The 21,085-nt window shown below is 38.5% G+C and overlaps 1 protein-coding gene across 5 annotated transcripts in view; it reads left to right on the forward strand.

Moving 5' to 3' along the window:
- NEDD4 (NEDD4 E3 ubiquitin protein ligase) overlaps nt 1-21,085 on the forward strand; it is a 137,715-nt gene that overhangs the window by 106,819 nt on the left and 9,811 nt on the right. For all 5 annotated transcript variants that reach the window (XM_045449657.1, XM_045449658.1, XM_045449659.1 and 2 more), the window contains 15 exons: nt 266-383; nt 475-642; nt 4,334-4,399; nt 6,999-7,118; nt 8,584-8,784; nt 11,337-11,417; nt 11,639-11,693; nt 11,787-11,845; nt 12,890-12,955; nt 16,773-17,002; nt 17,951-18,072; nt 18,167-18,237; nt 19,945-20,040; nt 20,373-20,446; nt 20,766-20,826. In XM_045449657.1, the coding sequence (XP_045305613.1) occupies nt 266-383; nt 475-642; nt 4,334-4,399; nt 6,999-7,118; nt 8,584-8,784; nt 11,337-11,417; nt 11,639-11,693; nt 11,787-11,845; nt 12,890-12,955; nt 16,773-17,002; nt 17,951-18,072; nt 18,167-18,237; nt 19,945-20,040; nt 20,373-20,446; nt 20,766-20,826 (1,588 nt within the window). The remainder of the gene's footprint in view (nt 1-265; nt 384-474; nt 643-4,333; nt 4,400-6,998; nt 7,119-8,583; nt 8,785-11,336; nt 11,418-11,638; nt 11,694-11,786; nt 11,846-12,889; nt 12,956-16,772; nt 17,003-17,950; nt 18,073-18,166; nt 18,238-19,944; nt 20,041-20,372; nt 20,447-20,765; nt 20,827-21,085) is intronic.

The following is a 21,085-nucleotide window of genomic DNA, read 5'->3' on the forward strand; positions in this document are numbered from 1 at the left end:
TTCCATGTCAAACAGTATTGTATAGACATGGTGATAAAGTAAAATATCAAAGTCAGACATGTTACACATTTGCACAAAGCCTTAATTCCATAAGGTACTCTGAAAATACCAATGTGCCCATGACCTATCTGTGCATGTTGAAATAGCCTTTGACCCAAATAGTGAATTCTGATATAAGGTATTTTTTTTAAATGGTCACAGCATCTGTGACTATCATCTTAACTGTCTTCAGACATGGATAATGGCTTGTATATCTCTAATACAGGGACAGCCTAACGGATGCTGAGAATGGTAATATTCAACTGCAAGCACAACGTGCATTTACCACAAGGCGGCAAATATCTGAGGAGACAGAAAGTGTTGATAATCGAGAGTCTTCCGAGGTAGAAATGATTTTCTTGTTCTTATCGATAGACACATGTTAAAGCAATAGATCAAAGTATGTGTGGATTAAGATGATTCTGTTTATTTTAGAACTGGGAAATTATAAGAGAAGATGAAGCCACCATGGATAGCAATCGGGCCTTCCCATCACCTCCGGCATCAAATAACTTGGATGTTCAAACTCATCTTGCAGAAGAATTGAATGCCAGACTCACTATGTGTAGAAATTCAGCCACCGGACAGCCAGTATCCAGCTCAGTAAGATGCTCTTAGATTTTGTTGTAGCTTCAGGATTTTATAAAATATGTGTTATTCAGTTCAGTATCTAACATTTACGTGAAATTTTGTGTTTTATCCCTGGTTTTATTGAGACGTAATTGACAGACGACATTTTATTGGTTTAAGGTATGCAACATAATGATTTGATATACATGTATATTATAGCTAAATTATTACCACACTAAATCTAGGTAGCATCCATCACCTCACATAGCTACAAAATGTTTTTTTTGTGATAAGAAAAAAATGTTGTCTTAAATGGCATGTAATAACATGTTAGGGACTTTCGGACTTTATAGTATGGTCATGTTTCAAATATCTCCACTAATAGTATGGAGCAGAGTCATGGATAATCCAAATAGTCATTGGAGTCTAAATGTCCATTACATAAACTAGTCCCTTCCAGCCAGAGACTCCCAGGAACACACTTGTAATTAACAGTTTGGGTTTATTACTCATTTCAGCAAGGAGAACACACACCATGAGTGTCCCCGTAAGAGAACATTAGAAAAGACTTGAAGGATTTGGGTTCATGTTAGGTGATTTTGAGGAGGGCTTAAGGAAGCAAGACTTTGCTCTGTGTTGAATGCTGTCAGGAAGCAAGAGTGATTCTGTGATTGGGTATCTCACATCTTGTGTATAGTGAGGCTAAAGCTATAATTGGTAAAAAGCAGCGGTCTCTCATATTTGTCAGAGAGAGAGAGAGAGAGATTTGGTATTTTGTGGCTTGGACAGTGTTCACATTTTGTCTGTGTCCAGGCATGATTACAAAGTGGTCTTGATTTTGTCTTGACCCTACTGATGAGTGACAGGCCAAGTCCTGCATGTCAGGGACTACTTTTCTTCTTCTCAATTATACCACATCTATCACTGGCACACATGTTTGACTAAGAGCCAAGGTACTTTGACTAAACAGGGGGATAGATGGCATTCTCCCTCCAGCAACCACTATCAAAATTGCTGAAATGGAGTTCAGACGCACGTATTCCAACAGGTACCGCCATGATGAAATCTATGTGTCCAGTTCTCTCAGGTGCATCATCAAAGGAGACCTTCCAGTGGAAGAAAGAGATTATTCTCTGAGGATCTATGGTCATTTCCAGTTGGCAGTCCCCCACTCTTCATTCAATCAGTAAATATTTATTGAGGGCTACTATATTCAAGGCACTGTATGCTGGTTAAAGTATTGGCACACAGCTAGGCCTGTTGGTTTAAGTATTGCCTGTGGCTGCTTTCACATTACACTGACAGAACTGAGGAGTTGTAACAGAGACTGTATGGTCCACAAAAAAAGATTAACTATCTGGACCATACCAGAAAAAGTTTGCTGACTTCTATGTTTGCACCTTCTTCAAGAAGCTTCAGGGTAGATAGTTTTGTATAAATACCTATGTGAATATCCAAGAGCAGATCTACCTTTCTGCTCCCTTTCCCTCTTCTCTTCCACCTGACTATTCTCTCTTCTGCTCATTTCATTTTATTTTTTCATCAGGGGAGTGGGAACAGTCAAGACATAAAGGATATTGATTTGCTGGTGATAGATCACAGAAGCTCCTATTCCCTTTCCTCCTATTATTTTGTTAGTTTACAAAAGTAACACATGGCATTCATGCAATGAAATACTATGCAGCCATGAAAAGAATGAAGTGGCTTTGAATGTACATGTTGTATAGAACAATCCCTAAGATGTATTGGTCAGTGATAAACAGGAAGGTACAGAGCAGTGTGTTTGATACTCTACCATTTCTGTAAATTTTCTACTTGACAAAATAAATAGGTGCATCATATTTCTTGAAGATTAAACAGGAAACTGCTAACATTGCTCATCTCTGAAGAGAGGAACAGAATGAGCAGGACACATGTTTTGTGTACCTTTTTAATTTCATGCCATGTGCATATTAATTTAAAAAATAATTTATTATTTTAAATAATTTACTACCTGGGTGGCTCAGTAAAATGTCCAAATTTGGCTCCGGTCATGATCTCCTGATTCATGGGTTCAAGCCCCGCATCAGACTCTGTGCTGACAGTTCAGAGCCTGGAGCCTGCCTCAGATTCTGTGTCTCCCTCTCTCTCTGCCCCTCCCCCCCAAAAATAAATAAACATTTAAAAAATTAAAAAATAATCATAATTATTATTTTAAAGTATTCTGTGGCCACAGTTAAAAATTCAAACAGTATTGAAGTATATAAAATTAAAATTCAACCTTCCATCTCACCTCTAGCATATGCTCCCTCAATCACTATTAATGGTTTGGCATATAGTGTGCTAAACATTTTCTATACGTTTATAAACATATGTGCACACACATATATTTGTATATCATTTTTTTAACCTGAGATTATCTTTTTCACTTGTTATATTATAGACATTGGACCATTTCAGTACATGTAGATGTACTCCTTTTAAAACTAACAAAGATGTGGGGCACCTGGGTGGCTCAATCGGTTAAGCGGCTGACTCTTGAATTTCAGCTCAGGTCATGATCTCATGGTTTGTGAGTTCAAGCCCTGCATCAAGATCTGCACTCACAGTATGGAGCCTGCTTGGGATTCTGTCTCCTCCTCTCTCTCTGCTCCTCCCCTGCTGTCTCTCTCTCAAAAAAAGTTTATATATGTTTAAAAATTTAAAACTAATAGAATTATCAAACATCATTCCATTGTGCAAGTAACCTTTAATATACTTCACCAGTCTCCTATTGATAGACTTTAGGTTATTTACAATTCTGTGTTATTGTGAACACTACTACAGTGGATATTTTGACTTAATTTATATGTCTATTATAATTTTTTTTTATTATTTAATAATATCAAACAATTCAGATAGTAACAACAGCATGCATATAAGAGCACAGGGAAAGAAAGAGTAAGGGATTTCTGGGAAGCAGGTAATCTAGAATGTCCAGAAGGTGGGTGTTGAGGTGGGAAGTGCTGACACTCTCAGGAAGAGCTAGGTCAGGAAGCTGTGTTCTGTGCTATGGATTTCACCCTAATGACCGTGAGAAGTCACTGAAGGGCTCTGAGCTAGAGAAGGATGTGACCCGATCTGCCCTGTAGAAGGCTCTCTGGCTACAGCACACAGTATGGAGGGCATGTTTAGGGAAATAAGACTGGAAGCAGGGAAGTCTGTTAGGATGTTGCTGCAGTAATAGTCAAGGCGACAAATGATGAAAACTTGAAATTAAAAAAAAAAATACTTAAGCTAAAAGTGCAAGGAGAATATATTTGGGAGCTAGTAAAGAAACAGAACGAATTAAGATCTGGTGGCTGACCTGGCTGTAAGGGACCAGAGGGGAGTCAGCTGACTGACTGACATCTGCCATGAGCTGGACTCAAGTGCTGCCCCCGAAACAAGGAATACCCACCAAGGAACAGGTTTCAGTGGGTGTGGACAGGGGAAAACCAAATCCAGTTTGGGGCACAGTGAGGGGTATCTGTTAGACATTCAAGAGAATGTGTCCAGGAGGCAGTTTAGGACCAAGGGCAGAAGAGGGAGCCGGAAGGTGGAAGGTATTGGCACATGGGTGGTATCGAGTGCTGAGTGCTTTCACACAGAGTCTCTACGGTCACTCTTCCTTCTGCCCCCTCATGCCCACCCCCATACTTTACCTGCCATTCAGAGACAAATCACAAACCTAAAGCTATTGTCACTCCTTCTTCTTTTTTATAAGAATCATTCCAGCAGAAGAGGCAGCTTACAAGCCTATACTTTTGAGGAGCAGCCTACACTTCCTGTGGTGAGTTTTATCCTCTCCCCTCATTGTCAATAAAAATAAGAAACTCAAGAACTTTTTTTTTTTTGGACATTGAATATGAACATTTGACTGCCTAGTAATGAACCAATCCAGCACAGAATCTAGGTTCTTGGAGATAAGGTTCAGGGGAGGGGAACTGGGGGAGGTAGACCTTTTAGAGACAAAACCGGAGAACTCTGTCTCCCACAGTAAGAAAGCAAAGTGTCTGCACTGGTGACCGTGGGTGATATCCGGGCTGTGGCGCTGTGCTGGCTGGAGGTGGTCTGCAGGCAGCATTCAATTCGAGATTGTGGTGTCCAGCTGCCGCTACTCTGTGCACTGGCCCCTGCCACCCAGCAGCGGTGTCTTCCCCATACATGAAGCATCACATTGGGGCTCAGTCACGTGGACAGGTCTGCACTGGTATCGGCAAGCTCCGTGGCCGGGTTGGGTGGAGTTCATCAGCCCTTTGCTCTCCTTTTCTTTCACACTCGTGTCCACATCTACTGAGGCCCCTGCCTCCTTCTCAGTAGGGTTCCCAGCCGTGGCCTTGACCCGGGATCAGACCTTAACAGCCTCATGCCTTGAACGTTGACTTCCCTTTGGCCTCCCCACCCCATCCCTTTCCTGACTCAACTCTCAATACTTTTGAGTTTATCTCCCCTTTACACAGCCCCTGCTTGTGTTTGAAACCAAATGAAAATGCCCAGGCTCCCAGCCCCCTCAGCCTACCCTCCTCCTCATCCACCGACAGGAACCTCCTGCTGCCTTCACCCCGTCCCTGCTTTTTCTTCAAAACAGGCGGCCCCCTTTCCTGATCCTCTTCCTCCTCTGTGTCTTATGCATTCCATTTCCCCACTTAGAATGTCTCCTCACCTTTTTTCACCATTTGTAATTTTGAATGGCAGTCTACACATTAATTTTGAAAAGTGAGGTTTGTTTTTGCTTTTATGGAAATTCCAGCATAGGGTTGCAGAGGCTCAAAATTCCTTGAGCCAAGAGTGGTTCATCCATCTAAAAAGGTGGCCCTGCACGAATAGAGAGACATAATCCTGTGCTGAGGAAGAGCGGCGGGCGGGGGGTGCGCACACCTGTGCAATAGGCCCAGTCAGTGGCCACTCTCTCTACAAGAGAGTGGATGTCACAGAAAGACTGACCTCACCAGCCTCACTCTCACTATTGCCATTTGCCTGGCTTTCTCCATTAGACTGGAGCCTGCTTAAGCGGAGATCCATGGTATTTCTCTCTCTGTGCTTTGTAATGTCCTCATACAAGGGAAATGTTGCATTTCTAATTGACTGACAGGCATTCATCCTAGAAACAATTTTAGTGCATCAAATGAGTGACAGAATCTAGAGGTGATTTATATTCTTCTGTACTTACATGTAGTTCTGTTTTTATTTGTACTAGAAAAGCAATTTCCATACCTTTTTCTTCTCAATATATCGATTAGGTTTTTTTAACAGTTTTCTTGAGGTATAATCTGCATACCATAAAATCCCCTCACTTTTAAGTGTGCAAATTAAGGAATTTTAGTAAATTTCTACAGTTGTATGAACATCACCACTATCAAGTTTAAGAACCTTTCATCACCCCAAAAAGTTCCCTCGGTCCCAGCACCCGCTCCCAGCCCAGGTAACCACTCATCTGCTTTCTGTAGCTACATTTTTGCCTTTTCTAGAAATTTCGTATAAGTGGAATCATACAGTATTGTAGTTTGATGTCTGGCCTCTTTCACTTAATATGGTGTTCCTGAGATTTAAACATGCTGTGGTTGAATATCTCAGTAGTTCATGATATTCTATTGTGTACATGTATCTAATACATTTCATTTACCTACCCACCACTATTGGACCTTTGTAAAACTGGGCAACTTTAAATTCCATTATTTTGTAGACTTAACAGCTCATCATAACTGTGAGCAACATATATCTAGCTCCCGTGTGTCTGGGGAGAGTGTATCTGGTGAACAGACCAATGATGGTAGTTTTTATGTATAAGACACATTGGGAAACCAGGCCAAACCTTGATGAATCCAAAAAGGAAGACCAAATTTGGACTATTTTAAGTAAATCTGGAAATGATCAGATCTCTTTGTTCATTAGTAATAAACTCATAAGTAGCCACTCCCCAGCCCTTACAGAAAGAAGGCCAGGGTAATTTTGACTCAGCACACATGGGTGATAAATTCTGTAGTTAGACTGCCTAGTTCAGATCGCAGCTACATATTAACAATGTATCTGTTAGGAAATTACCCCAATTTTCTAAGCTTCAATTTCCTTGTAAATAAAAATGGGCTACTAATAGCAATTATCTCATTGAGATTTGTATGGAGGTTAAATGACAGGATCTGTGTTAACGCATTTAGTGTGTGGTTATCACAACTGTCATGGTTTATTGATGTTGGGATCACTCTCATCATCGTGGTCTGTTCTTTTTTTTTTTTTAAGTAAAATGTTGTATACTTCATTTCATACACCTTAAAATATAATTTAAAACTCACTTCATTTTAAAGAGAGATAGCAGTGAGAAAAGGATGTGGTCCTTTTAAAAGAATTGCTTTTTAATTAATATTCAGTTTTCCTATTCTTCTTCACTTTAGCTTTTGCCTACTTCATCTGGATTACCACCAGGTTGGGAAGAAAAACAAGATGAAAGAGGAAGATCATATTATGTAGATCACAATTCCAGAACTACTACCTGGACAAAGCCCACTGCACAGGTACCCTGCAATCTATCTGTTAACTTGCCTTCTTACATAATTTAAGCCATCACATTCCTATGGAAGCTGTTACATCACTTTGTAGTATATACTGGATGCTGCTAGCATCTTCTAATTGTTTGCCGGCATTGGCTACCATTTCCTACAGAGCTCCAGTATACGTGGTTACCACTCGTTATCATGTAAAACAAGTCCAACTGGGAATAAAAGGACAGATTGATGATCAAAATTATTTTGGTTGATTGGGTCATTTTGTTATTTGAATGCTTAAAGATCATTATTTTGCTAAAAGATAATCTTAGTGATGATTAGGACCTGTTCAAGAAATTTGTGACGACGACACTTTGTCCTGGCAACAGTGAATGCCTTTGGTGATATTTCCTTGTAAGTGTTTAGAAAAAAGTTTATTTTATCTTTTTTTAAAGTTTATTTTATCTTATCACCATTTCTCTTACTGAGAAATTTTTTAACACTGAAAAGTACAGAGAATAATCGGGCAAACACCCATCTTCTTAACACCCAGAATTTACCAGCATTAACAAATTAGCATATTTGTTTCTAGACATTTTAATTCTTAAAATAAAATCTTACAGATAAAAAACTAAATTCATTTTAGCCAAACACTTGGTCCCACTACCCAGAGGGAACACCATATTATGTCTGTTGGGTATTCTTCCAGTCTTTATTTATTTTGGCTTAAACAAACAGAAATTTCTTTCTCGTAGTTCTGGAGGCTGGGAGGCTGGGAGGCTGGGAGGCTGGGAGGCTGAGCTGAGAGTGCAGCATGATGGGTCCTGGTGAGGGCCCACCTCTGGGCTGCAGACTTCCATCTTCTTGCCTTGTCCTCACACAGTTCTTCCAGTCTCTTCCGCACACTTACATAGAGAACTAACCAGTGCAAAGTAGTGCTTATGTTCCTGTGCTTCAAATTTTGCCAAGATGTCCTATTACATAACTCTAAATCTTTTTTTTGTGCAACATTATTTTAAAATCCTATCCCTGCTGTTTTACATATCGATCCAGTGTGTTTAACAGCTGCCTAGTATTTCATCATATGAATATGTTACTTTTCCGTTATCCATTTCTACAGTGGATATTTGCCATTCATTTTCTGTGCCCAGAATTCAAAGCCACTTCTACATATGGGGAATCCCCCACTTTGTGCGTTTTTTGGGCAAGCGGAGACAACCTCCTCTAACTGGCACCGTGGCTTCCCTTGCAGTTGGGTCACATCCCTCTGACCTAGCTTCCTCAGTACAGACTTGGACTGTGACCACCATCTTACCGCTCAAGAATTAGCTGAGAAATTATAAAAGTTATTTTGAAAACAAAGTTTGACAAAACATTTTAGGAAGAAAGTGAGTCTGTAATGTTTAGATCTATGTTTGCAGGTTGTTCCCTTTTAACCGCAGCTATTTGTGTGTTCTCTGGAAAACATGACAACATGACTTAATTAATGTGCTAGGCCGCCGTGGAGACAGGTCAGCTGCAGCCCGGCCAGGGTGCCACACGCCCTCAACCACAGGTCCTCCCGAGTGATTCAGCACAGCAGGTGACCCAGCCAGCTGAAATGGAGCAAGGATTCCTTCCTAAAGGCTGGGAAGTCCGGCATGCACCAAATGGGAGGCCTTTCTTTATCGACCACAACACGAAAACCACTACCTGGGTAACTTTAATACTCTCCGGTTTGAATTTAGAACAACAGTCTTAACTCTCATGTACAGTTCTCCATAACCTTTGGGGTACATTAATATAACCTACATTTCCTACTGTTCATTTTAAGATATGCTGAATTCTTAACAGTATTATTTCTACTCAAGATATATTTATGCCCATTTTTAATATTTTTAGGGATTGTCATGGAAACACACTTACTTCCTGTTTTGTTTTTAATTCACTAGACACTAAACCTTAGGAAGATATTTAGTAGTAATCCTTTACCTTTATATGTTGCTTTGTAGTTCCAAAGTACTTTTGAACCCATATCTCACTTAATTCCCAGAAAACCTTGGGGAGGCTAGGTAGAATAGTAGTTTTATTTGAAGATAAGCCTTAAAGTTTTATTGCAGTTGGTTCACCACTAATAGGAAACTTACAGAAAATCAGGAACAGATGACTAGATTTTGGTTAATTTACTTAAAAGACCCAAGTACCTTAATGAAACTAAAATATTTTAATAAATTATGTAATAAAATCATATTAAAACAATAATGTATATAAATTAACCCAAACAAATTGAATTTTGTTCTTTTTTCAGCAATTTGAATTGACTTTAATAACCTTTTTGAGCTTACCTTCCTAGCTTTAAAAAAATATTAATAAATTAACACTGACAGGTGCCAAAAAGCATGCTCAGGGCCTCAGAAATAACACGTGGTCTAGTTTAATGCCTCTTTATTCAGCATTTATTATTTAGAGAAGAGCCCTATGTAGTGACACAATCCCTAAAGAGTAGGGCAAAGTACTTTGGATGGTTTCTGTAATGGAGGTGAAGCTTTAACACTGATCCTACTCTGAGATCTGAGAACTGAATATTGTAGCCTGGGAATGATAGGTTTTCTTTCTTTCTTTTTCTTTCTTTCTTTCTTTCTTTCTTTCTTTCTTTCTTTCTTTCTTTCTTTTTACTTTTTAATTTTTTTAAATATAATTTATTGTCAAATTGGTTTCCATACAACACCCAGTGCTCATCCCAAAAGATGCCTTCCTCAATGCCCATCACCCACTTTCCCCTCTCCCCCACCCCCCATCAACCCTCAGATTGTTCTCGGTATTTAAGGGTCTCTTATGGTTTGCCTCCTTCCCTCTCTGTAACTTTTTTTTACCCCTTCTCCTCCCCCCTGGTCTTCTGTTGAGTTTCTCAGGATCCACATATGAGTGAAAGCATGTAGTATCTGTCTTTCTCTGCCTGTCTTATTTCACTTAGCGTGATACTCTCCAGTTCCATCCACGTTGCTACAAAAGGCCATATTTCATTCTTTCTCATTGCTAAGTAGTATTCCATTGTATATACAAACCACATCTTCTTTATCCATTCATCAGTTGATGGACATTTAGGCTCTTTCCATAATTTGGCTATTGTTGAAAGTGCTACTATAAACATTGGGGTACAAGTGCCCCTATGCATCAGCGCTCCTGTATCCCTTGGGTAAATTCCTAGCAGTGTATTGCTGGGTCATAGGGTAGATCTATTTTTAATTTTTTTGAGGAACCGCCACACTGATTTCCAGATTGGCTGCACCAGTTTGCATTCCCACCAACAGTGCAAGAGGATTGCCATTTCTCCACATCCTCGCCAACATCTGTTTTTCCTGAGCTGTTAATGTTAGCCACTCTGACTGGCATGAGGTGATATCTCAGTGTGGTTTTGATGTGTATTTCCCTGATAAGGAGCAACGTTGAGCATCTTTTCACGTGCCTGTTGGCCATCTGGATGTCTTCTTTAAAAAAGTGTCTATTCATGTCTTCTGCCCATTTCTTCACTGGATTATTTGTTTTTTGGGTGTGGAGTTTGGTGAGTTCTTTATAGATTTTGGATACTAGCCCTTTGTCTGATATGTCATTTGCAAATATCTTTTCCTATTCCGTTGGTTGCCTTTTGTTTTGTTGATTGTTTCCTTTGCAGTGCAGAAGCTTTTTATCTTGATGAGGTCCCAAAAGCTCATTTTTGCTTTTAATTCCCTTGCCTTTGGAGATGTGTCAAGTAAAAGATTGCTGCGGCTGAGGTCAGAGAGGTTTTTTCCTGCTTTCTCCTCTAGGGTTTTTGTGGTTTCCTGTCTCACATTCAGGTCCTTCATCCATTTTGAGTTTATTTTTGTGAATGGTATAAGAAAGTGGTCTAGTTTCAATCTTCTGCATGTTGCTGTCCAGTTCTCCCAGCACCATTTGTTAAAGAGAGTGTCCTTTTTCCATTGGATATTCTTTCCTGCTTTGTCAAAGATGAGTTGGCCATACGTTTGTGGGTCCAGTTCTGGAGTCTCTATTCTATTCCATTGGTCTATGTGTCTGTTTTTGTGCCAATACCATGCTGTCTTGATTACAGCTTTGTAATGATAGGCTAAACTATCATTTCACAGATGCAGCAAATGAAATAAAAGTAGACTTTTAAAAGAGAATATCTTAAATATCAATTGGCATTAGAAAACATATTAACAGATTGACTTCCTTGATTTTAAAAATTGTGTGTGTGTGTTGTTTTCTTTATTTACTCTACAAAAAAAGGAAGATCCAAGACTGAAAATTCCAGCTCATCTGAGAGGAAAGACATCACTTGATTCTTCCAATGACCTGGGGCCTTTACCTGTAAGTTTGTAGAACTGCTAGCCATCTAACTTGGCTGTCTCCAGCGTTTCATATTTTGGAATACAGTAGTTCTTTCACAACTATAAGTAATGTTATTTTAAAGTGTTGATGCCTTCTATGAAGAATGGAATATGGAAATTAACTGTGTAACCAATGCTGTTTTTTTGCCCATACATCTAAAACCCTTTTCTAAAATAATTGAAATACATTCTTCATTATAGCCAGGATGGGAAGAAAGAACTCATACAGATGGAAGAATCTTCTATATAAATCACAGTATGTGCAATATGATTTTTTATTACATTATTTTTTGTAGTATTGAATGTTGCACAAGATAATAAACGACATGTTTTTTCTCACCTTCTTCAGATATAAAAAGAACACAATGGGAAGATCCCCGGTTGCAGAATGTAGCAATAACTGGACCAGTAAGTCTCTTTGTATGGGTATGCTCTGATGGGATTGTCCTCTCACCTGTCTTTTCAAGGGTGAATGGTCAAGGACATGATCCTATAGACTCTGAGAGGAAAGCACGTCTGCAATTCTGTCCTTTCCCACCACCCCCCACTCCAGGTCTCAGTGGTTTGAAAAGAGGTATAAACTCATTGTCCTTACCCTTGCAATACACTTAGGAGACTAGTGAGCCAGGTAGTCAAATGCCAAGGCAGTGGGCCCCTGTCCTCAGGCTGGTACTTGCCACTGCCTGAAGGAGAATGTTGGCAATCCTCAGCAGATCAGAGAGGAGCCAAGAATGTGCCAGGGGAGAAAGTAGACAGCACCCTATCAACTCCAAAGGCATGTCTTGAACTTTTTGGTAGAAATTACTGTAAATACTGGCATGTAAAATACTTACATTTAAGTATAAATATTATTGTGTATGATGTTTATACTGCTCTTCAGTCAGTTTAATGATAAGAGAGTCATTTTCTTCTTTTATATAGCTACTTATTCCATTTTTAGTTTTGAGATCTTCATTATTTTCTAGTTCACAAAAACAAGTGAAATTGAATATCCTGTTCTTTCAGACTACTCTTTAGTCTCCATGTTTAGTCTTTTTAAATAATGGGTAAAAAAGGCAACTCCTCAGAGTTCAAGGAAAAAGTACATTTTTCAAATTGTTCCCTTAATGGAGAAATCACTTTGAAGGTCTCTTTAGAAATGGAAATTTTCATTTCTAATATTTCTCTACTTGGAAGAAATTTCCTGTTTCTGGCTTTTTGCATTTCAAGAATATTGCATGATGAAAATTACAGCCGTGGGAATTGCTGAATACAATTTAATCTTAAACAGAGAAATTAAAATTTTTAAAGTTTTGTATTTGTTTTTCTGCAAATTAAACTTTTTCTTTCCAAATATTCTCTTTTAATGCCTTTAACTTATGTTCATAAAATATCCAGAGGGGAACTTTTAAAATTGTTCCAGAATAAAAACAACCTAAACCTTTTTTATTTTTCCAAAATTTTCAACTCAAGGCAGTGCCCTACTCCAGGGATTACAAAAGAAAGTATGAGTTCTTCCGAAGAAAGTTGAAGAAGCAGGTTAGTTATATTTATATTGAGTTCTTGGGAATGATTGTTCTGTACACTGAAAGTGTGGGACATGCACTTTTAAAGGTAAAAATAGAGAATTTATTCTCTATTTTAACAACTTTGAATAGTTTCTTATGTGGAAAGCTTGCTTTTTCTTGACTACTCAATGTTACATATCATTAGAGACCACAATTATATTGTGTTTCCTTATTTTTCAAGATATCTTGTAATATAGAACAATAGTATTAAAGTTTGCTCTTAAAGAGCTCTAACCTGGTTTCCTAGTGGGGTTTGTGGAGCTTGGGATTCAATCTGAGCAAGAGCAGTTCAGGAGATGATCCCCCAGCCTGGTCTCTGATTGTGTAGGAGGGCTCTCTAGATTCCTTTTCTGCTTGGACTGTTGTTTTCCAATGACAGTTACTCATTCCCTACAACTTCAAATACAACCTACCTCTTCAAAATTTGAAAATACAACTGTGATTGAAACAGTGCTCTTGTTGCTGGTCTCCTTCTGCTTATCAGATGTGTTCAGTATACTTTTTTTTCCATCACTACAAATTTAATATTTGGAGCTAAACTCATCATCTGCCCATCTATTTCATTTCTGTTGGTGATGACCGTTTTGTAATGCCTTTCTAATTTGCTCATACTTTTCCCCTTTCCCTGCAGTTTAGGAATACTGCCACTAGGTGGCTATATTGGGTTACACTTTCTTGCGTTCTAAGCCCGAAGCCTGCTTTTCCAAAGATTCAAGATGGTGGGTCTGCTACCACAGATTTTTTCATCCAAAACTTAACAAAGAATGAAATATAATAGTTGTTTAGTGAAAATATTTTGTGTCTTAATTAAAGCCTAAAACATCAGCAACTTTTTAAACTCATCTTCAATACTGACTCTGTAAAAATTCCTCTGGAAATTTGTCTTCTACTTCTTAAAATTCTTTGGGATATTAAGACTGTTGATCTATTGGTCTGGTAAATATTTTCACTCTTAATGAAAATGTGCTGATAGAATAGAAGCTCTAGCTTCTCCACTTGCCACTCTGAACTCTTTCAAATATATTACAGTATCTAACTGTTGATGTCTTCCAGGCAGCAGGAGATATGGAACAAAGCCTTCATATACAGGTCACAGAACACAGAAACCACAATGAAAGCAGTAATACTTATTAGGCTCTCACTGCATATCAGACATTCTTCTTAGCAATTTACATGTATTCATGTAAAATCTATACTAACTGTATAAGGAAGGGACTGTTATTAACACATTTTGTAGGTGACTAAACTGAGGCACAGAGAGATTTGGTAATGTGATCAAGTCCCATGGTAATTAGTGGCAAAACCAGACAAGTGGTCTAGCTCCACAGTCCATGTGCTTGATCAAAATTACATATATTGGTGATTAAGAGAGAAAGTTACCCAGAATGCAACAAAGGCATATAAAGAGATAAAAACATGAAAGAAAGGTTAAGAAACATGGAGTTATTCCAGAAGGAGAGACTCGAGAGCATGAGGAAGAGTCTAAGAACCTGCATCCTTAGTTTATCAAAAAGTCCCTAGTAGGATTTAAAAAATAAAATTCGTATCAGACACGTTACAGCAAAAGAGCAGAACACAAAACAAAAATGTTTAAAAACTATCGCTACAAAGCCCTGAGTTGTCTTTAACCTTTTCCTCTTACCATCTCATTAGTTAGGAACAAGGGTGGCTAATCATTATTGAGCTCACCACGTGCCAGATACCAACTAAGCACATGAAATGCATTATCCCATTAAGTTCTGAAACAGCTCCATGGGATGACTATTATTATTGTCCCAACTTACAGATGAGGAAATTAATCCTCGAAAAGATATGTGAAATGGAGCTGGGATTTGAACTCCAGGCCCTGACCCCAGAATCCACACCCTGGTCCACTACTCAGCCCAAACAGGATAGTTGCTCCTCCTGCCGTCTGTCTCTTCCATTGCCATCCCTCTCTCACATGGTCTGTTTCAGGGTCCTTAACTGATTGGTGTGCCTCTTGTCTCTCCTTTTATTTTATCCCCCCCAAAATTTTTTTTAAGTTTATTTTGAAAGAGAGCACACAAGCTGGAGTGGGGGAGAGGTAGAGGGCTGTGGAGAGAAGGAATCCCAAGCAGGTTCCACTCTGTCAGTGTAGAGCCCACTGTGGGCCTTGAACTCACAAACTGTGAGATCATGACCTGAGCTGAAATCAAGAATCCAATGCTTAGCCCACTGAGCCACCCAGGCACCCGTTGTCTCTCCTTTTAAAACCACCCTCTACTCGGCCCCGTCAGCCTCTGAGAACAATCTGATCTTGCAACCCCCTGCTCAGCAGTTTTCCCAGTCAGCACCCCTGCTTCCTACACTCCGACCCCAGGTGACTTTTCACCTTCTCTTCTCACTGCAACCCCTTCCCTCCTTTCTGCTCCCTCTCCCTGTTAAATACATGAGACTCCCCTGTGTGCTCTTCCCTTGGCCTGCTGCTCCTCAGGCCTTCCCTCCCTCTCCCTCTCCCTCTAGTCAGGACTTGCTCTTAAAGCCTCCTGGATCACCTCCCTTGCAATTAATATAGCTCAGTCTTTTAGTTCCCACCAAACATGGCTTATATCTTTATTATTAGCAATTTTCTTACTCTTGCAAGTCTCAGGATTAGTAACATTTACATTTGTTTCTCACACACAATTATATACTCCTTGGATTATAAACTCCTTGAGGAAGGAACCATATCTTATACCACATTTTTATTCTTTTTACCTCCCATCCCCATTACCATAGCTACATAGCATGCGGTCTGGCCCAGAGCATGCGGCTGCCCAAGAGCAGGCCCTCAGTAAATGCTAGGCTGCACAGATGCCTAGTGTCTAGTCTAAAAGTGTTTTTCTCCAATATTGCCTTTATTTTTAAATGCATAAGCAGCAGAGGAAACTGCCTATATTATGCTCATATTGCTTATAAAAACTGCCTATATTACTATGTTTCTGTAGGGTTTTCCATTTTCCCTAAACATCTTAAGAGTGAAATTGATTTTTTTTTCCATTAGAATAAACTCTCTTGCCTTTTTTTGAAGTGGCAAAATTTTCTCTTATGGGTTTCCACTTGAACATTGTTCACAAAGCACTCAAGAGTGAAATATTCATATATCTTTTTATAAAATTTACGGTAAGATCTGCCTAAAAGCATAGTTATCTACATTTGTCACATAAGAAAAGGACATACAAAAAAATCAATGAGACAGCAGAGACTTGAGAGCTAAGACTTTCTTAACTTCTGTCTTCAGTTTCTTCATCCATAAAATGTAGATTATATTAATAGCTTCTTCATTGTGTTGTTATGAGGAGTAAATGAGTTAACCCATTAAAATGCTGGGAACCATGCCTGGGACAGTCTGTAAATGTTAGTGCCTATTAATGAGTGTGGTAGGAGAGGCTCCAAGGAAGAAAGGTGGAAGTTGGGAAAAACCCTGAACCAACGGGCAGGCAGCAAATAGCAGGCATTGGCGAGACTGTAGGTCGCAGGATGGTATTGGAACTTAATATAGAAACGACTGCTCATGAAATGCCTTCATTGTGAGCATTATTGCCACTATCAGTAACTGCCTCTTCCAGTATAAAAATCAAAAGTCTATATTGTTATGTAATTAGAGAAAAATGTGTGAATTCTTTTATACCATAAAGGAAATATGAGGCAATATTCCTAGTCATGTGTTCCCTAATAAAGGGTCTTGGGCACAAGGTAGAACACAATGATTTTATTTCCATGAGAAATAAATTTGCCATCATGTTGAATTGATTTAAAGCATAAGTCTCTCTTCTCTGGGTTTTCAGAATGACATTCCAAACAAATTTGAAATGAAACTTCGCCGTGCAACTGTCCTTGAGGACTCTTACCGGAGAATTATGGGTGTCAAGAGAGCAGATTTTCTCAAGGCTAGACTGTGGATTGAGTTCGATGGTGAAAAGGGATTAGATTATGGAGGAGTGGCCAGAGAATGGTTCTTCTTGATCTCAAAGGAAATGTTTAACCCTTATTATGGGTTGTTTGAATATTCTGCTACGTAAGTATCTTCACAATAACTGTATTCACAATGACAGAAAAAAAAAATCACCTGGGTGGCTCAGTCAGTTGAGCATCCAACTCTTGATTTCAGCTCAGGTCATAATCCTGGGGTCATGGGATAGAAGAGCCCTGCATCAGGCTCTGCACTATATGTGGAGCCTGCTTGGGATTCTCCCTCTCTCTCTGCTCCCCTCCCCTGCTCGTTTCTCTCTCTCCTCCTCTCCCCTGCTCACGCCCTCCTTAAAATATAATTAAAAAAAAAAAAAAATGAAAGTAACAAAGAGTCCTATGATGCAAGGAAATGTGTGTTACAATGTGCCAGAAAGGGGAGACTATAACTAATGTTGTTTCAGAAATAACTCTGTAAAAAACTGTGGTAAAATATGCATAACATGAGACTTACCATTTTAACCATTTTAAGTGTGCAGTTTAGCAGCATTAAGCACATTCACAAGTTTGTGCAATTGTCACCACCATCCATCTCCTGAACTTTCTCATCATCCCAGACTGAAACTGTACCCATTAAACACTAATTCCTTTGTTCCCTGGAAGTCACCATTCTGCCTCTGTTTCTGTGAATTTGACTACTCTAGGTACTTCATTTAAGTGGAATCATACAGTATTTTTCCTTTTGTAACTGACTTATTTCATCAGCATAATGTCTAAGTTTCATCCACAGCATAGCATATTTTCTTTCTTTTCGAGGCCCATTACATGAGAGGAATACCACATTTTGTGTATCCATTCTTCTATTGATGAACATTTGGGTTGTTTCCACCCTTTGACAGAAATGACTATTTTTAAAACCATTAAATCCAGTGGTCTAATGTGGTTCTAATAGAGGTAAACAACTCCAAAAAGAGAGAGCTAATTTATAATTATTTGTCATATTAAAATTTTTATATGAAGTATGGAGAGGAGCATTTAAATGTGGCTGTCTTTACAGGGATAATTATACCCTGCAGATAAATCCAAACTCTGGATTGTGTAATGAGGATCACCTCTCTTACTTCAAGTTTATTGGCCGGGTAGCGGGAATGGCAGTTTATCATGGCAAACTGTTGGATGGTTAGTATTAAGCATAAAACTTTTTTTTTAAGTAAAATTATCTTATTTCTTTCATTTGGTAATCATTTTTCAATATATTTGATTTTTTTGAAAGGTTTTTTCATCCGCCCATTTTACAAGATGATGCTACACAAACCAATAACACTTCATGATATGGAATCAGTGGTATGTCTTTTTCACTTATAATGTGGACAAAGTATGATTTAACAAGCAACCGGTTATTTTAAAGTTAGAATTTAATGATGAAATTAAGATTATCGTGTTCTAAATTATAAACACATATTTTCCCCAACGTTCTGTTATGAAAATTTTCTAACACATAATAAAAGTTTAAAAATTTTACAGTGGACATGGGCACCTGGGTGGCTCAATTGGTTGAGCATCTGACTTCGGCTCAAGTCATGATTTCATGTTTCCTGAGTTCGAGCCCCACATCAGGCTCACTGCTGTCAGCTCAGAGCCTGCTTGATATCTTCTGTCCCCTCTCTCTCCCCTCCCCCACTTAAGCTCTCTCTCTCTCTCTCTCTCTCTCTCTCTCAAAATAAATATTTAAAAAAATTTTTATAGTGGACATATGTGCTCCACCGCCAAGATTCCATACTTGGCTTATTTTATTACACATCTGTCCATCAGTTCACCCATGTGTCCATCAATCCATCTTTTTTTGTTTTTTGGTGCATTTCAAATAATGTTACAATATCAGTAACTTCTCCCTAATTACTTCAATGTGCTATATACAACAAGTTTATGTATTTCTTGCATCAACATTTGAATTGTGATCTTTTATGATAAATGGAGTATGTTTTCAAAATGGCAGTCCTTGGGGCGCCTGGGTGGCGCAGTCGGTTAAGCGTCCGACTTCAGCCAGGTCACGATCTCGCGGTCCGTGAGTTCGAGCCCCGCGTCGGGCTCTGGGCTGATGGCTCAGAGCCTGGAGCCTGTTTCCGATTCTGTGTCTCCCTCTCTCTCTCTGACCCTCCCCCGTTCATGCTCTGTCTCTCTCTGTCCCAAAAATAAATAAACGTTGAAAAAAAAAATTAAAAAAAAAAAAAAATGGCAGTCCTTGTGGTTAGGCCACTATAAAGAAATGGAAACCTAAGGATTAAAGCCCTGACTATAGCTTTGCTACCTGTACTGAATAGCCTCATATACTGTGTGTACACACGGATTCCAAGATCTCTTCTTGGGTACCAAGTACATTTTTGATTCCTTTCTTAGGATACCTTATCAAGGTGGATGGTTTAATTCCTTATGACTCATAAGATTTTGGTTATTTGAGTTGTCTTATTGAGGTTCTGTATTGAATTTGAGGTTTTTCTTTAACTTGGGCCGGGTATACATAACAACTTGCTCATAGCTTCTTAGACTCTCAATTGGCCATATGAGAAAGGTGCTAAGTGCTCCTGGGTATCCATGGAAGTTAGTATTCATCAGAAAACCATTTTATTTGACGCTTCAACTCGATAATAAAATCTGTACCTCTGCTGCTGCTACATAGAAATAGATTTTCAAACTTTCAAACTGGGCATCACTCAGAGGTTCCTGGATGGCTCAGTTGGTTAAGCGTATGACTCTGGATTTCGGCTCAGGTCATGATCTCATGGTTTGTGAGTTTGAGCCCTGCATTGGGCTCTATGCTGACAGTGCAGAGGTTGCTTGGGATTCTCTCTCCCTCCCTCTCTCTGCCCCTCTCCGCTCATGCTCTCTGTCTCTAGTTACCGCATTCTTTTTATAACACGTATGTATAGGAAAAGATGTCCTACTGACTTTTCATCTTTTGTCCAAGTATTCAGATCCTCAGCATACTTTGTTTCCAGGTTCATGGGTTTTCTTGTTATGTACAAATTTTAAATATGCAATTTCCTCATCTAGGATAGTGAATATTACAATTCACTGAGATGGATTCTTGAAAATGATCCAACAGAACTGGACCTCAGGTTTGTCATAGATGAAGAACTTTTTGGACAGGTTTGTAAATTTTGATTAATTAAAATGGTACATAAATTTTGAAACAAATGTTATAACTCAAGTTTAGAAGTTAAATAATTCATATTCTCAACACATTTCTGTGCTCTGTTTTTAAATTTATTTTCCAGTAACAAAAGCTGTCTCAGCAAGAATTTCTGCTTTCTTTGACATTTGACTCATTCCATGTTTATTTTAGTAAAACTAATATTTTAAGTTTTCTTAGCTTGTGAATGGATTTAATTTAAAACACTGTGTTTCTGGTATAACTATGATATGTATATTTTATTTTTTTTCACTAAAATAACATATCAAGATATCATGCTTAATTTCAGACACATCAACATGAGTTGAAAATTGGTGGATCAGAAATCGTTGTCACCAACAAGAACAAAAAGGAATATATTTAGTAAGTATTTTGTTAGTAAGTATTTTATTATATTTAGTAAATACTTTACTGGAAATAACTTTGTAGTTCTTTGTGGGAAGACCTTTTGTATCTTCTTTCTCTTTCTTCCTTCATCACCAGAGTCTCAGTGTTCTTTTTTCTCTTTCTATTACAATGCCATATTATCCCCTCATAATCACTTTTTTGCCTTGGGCTTACCTAGCCTTTAGTTAGTTAGTTAGTTAGTTAGTTAGTTAGTTAGTTTCCAGCTGGAATAAATATACCTTAAATTTTTTCCTTGGTTCATGTGAAAAAAATGAAATGTTTTGTTTCTTTTTAGTCTTGTAATACAGTGGCGATTTGTAAACCGAATCCAGAAGCAAATGGCTGCTTTTAAAGAGGTATTCGTTTACTTTCGTTTGTTCTTCTGTAATTTTAAAGTAAAATTCAGAAGTTTCAAGTGTTAGGGCCCACCATGTCTGGGAAGAATTAATAGATGACTGGCTTTTAAAAACAATTTTTCATTGTAATTTTATATTAAAAATATTAAAATGAACAGATGTTCACTGTTAAAACTCAGTCATTCAAGAAGTCCATACAGTTAACATTGACAATCCCCCTTCATGTCAGTCCCCACTTCTCATCTTTTCCCAGTCATGA

The sequence above is a fragment of the Leopardus geoffroyi genome, chromosome B3 (assembly GCF_018350155.1).
Source record: "Leopardus geoffroyi isolate Oge1 chromosome B3, O.geoffroyi_Oge1_pat1.0, whole genome shotgun sequence".
Classification (NCBI taxonomy): domain Eukaryota; kingdom Metazoa; phylum Chordata; class Mammalia; order Carnivora; family Felidae; genus Leopardus; species Leopardus geoffroyi.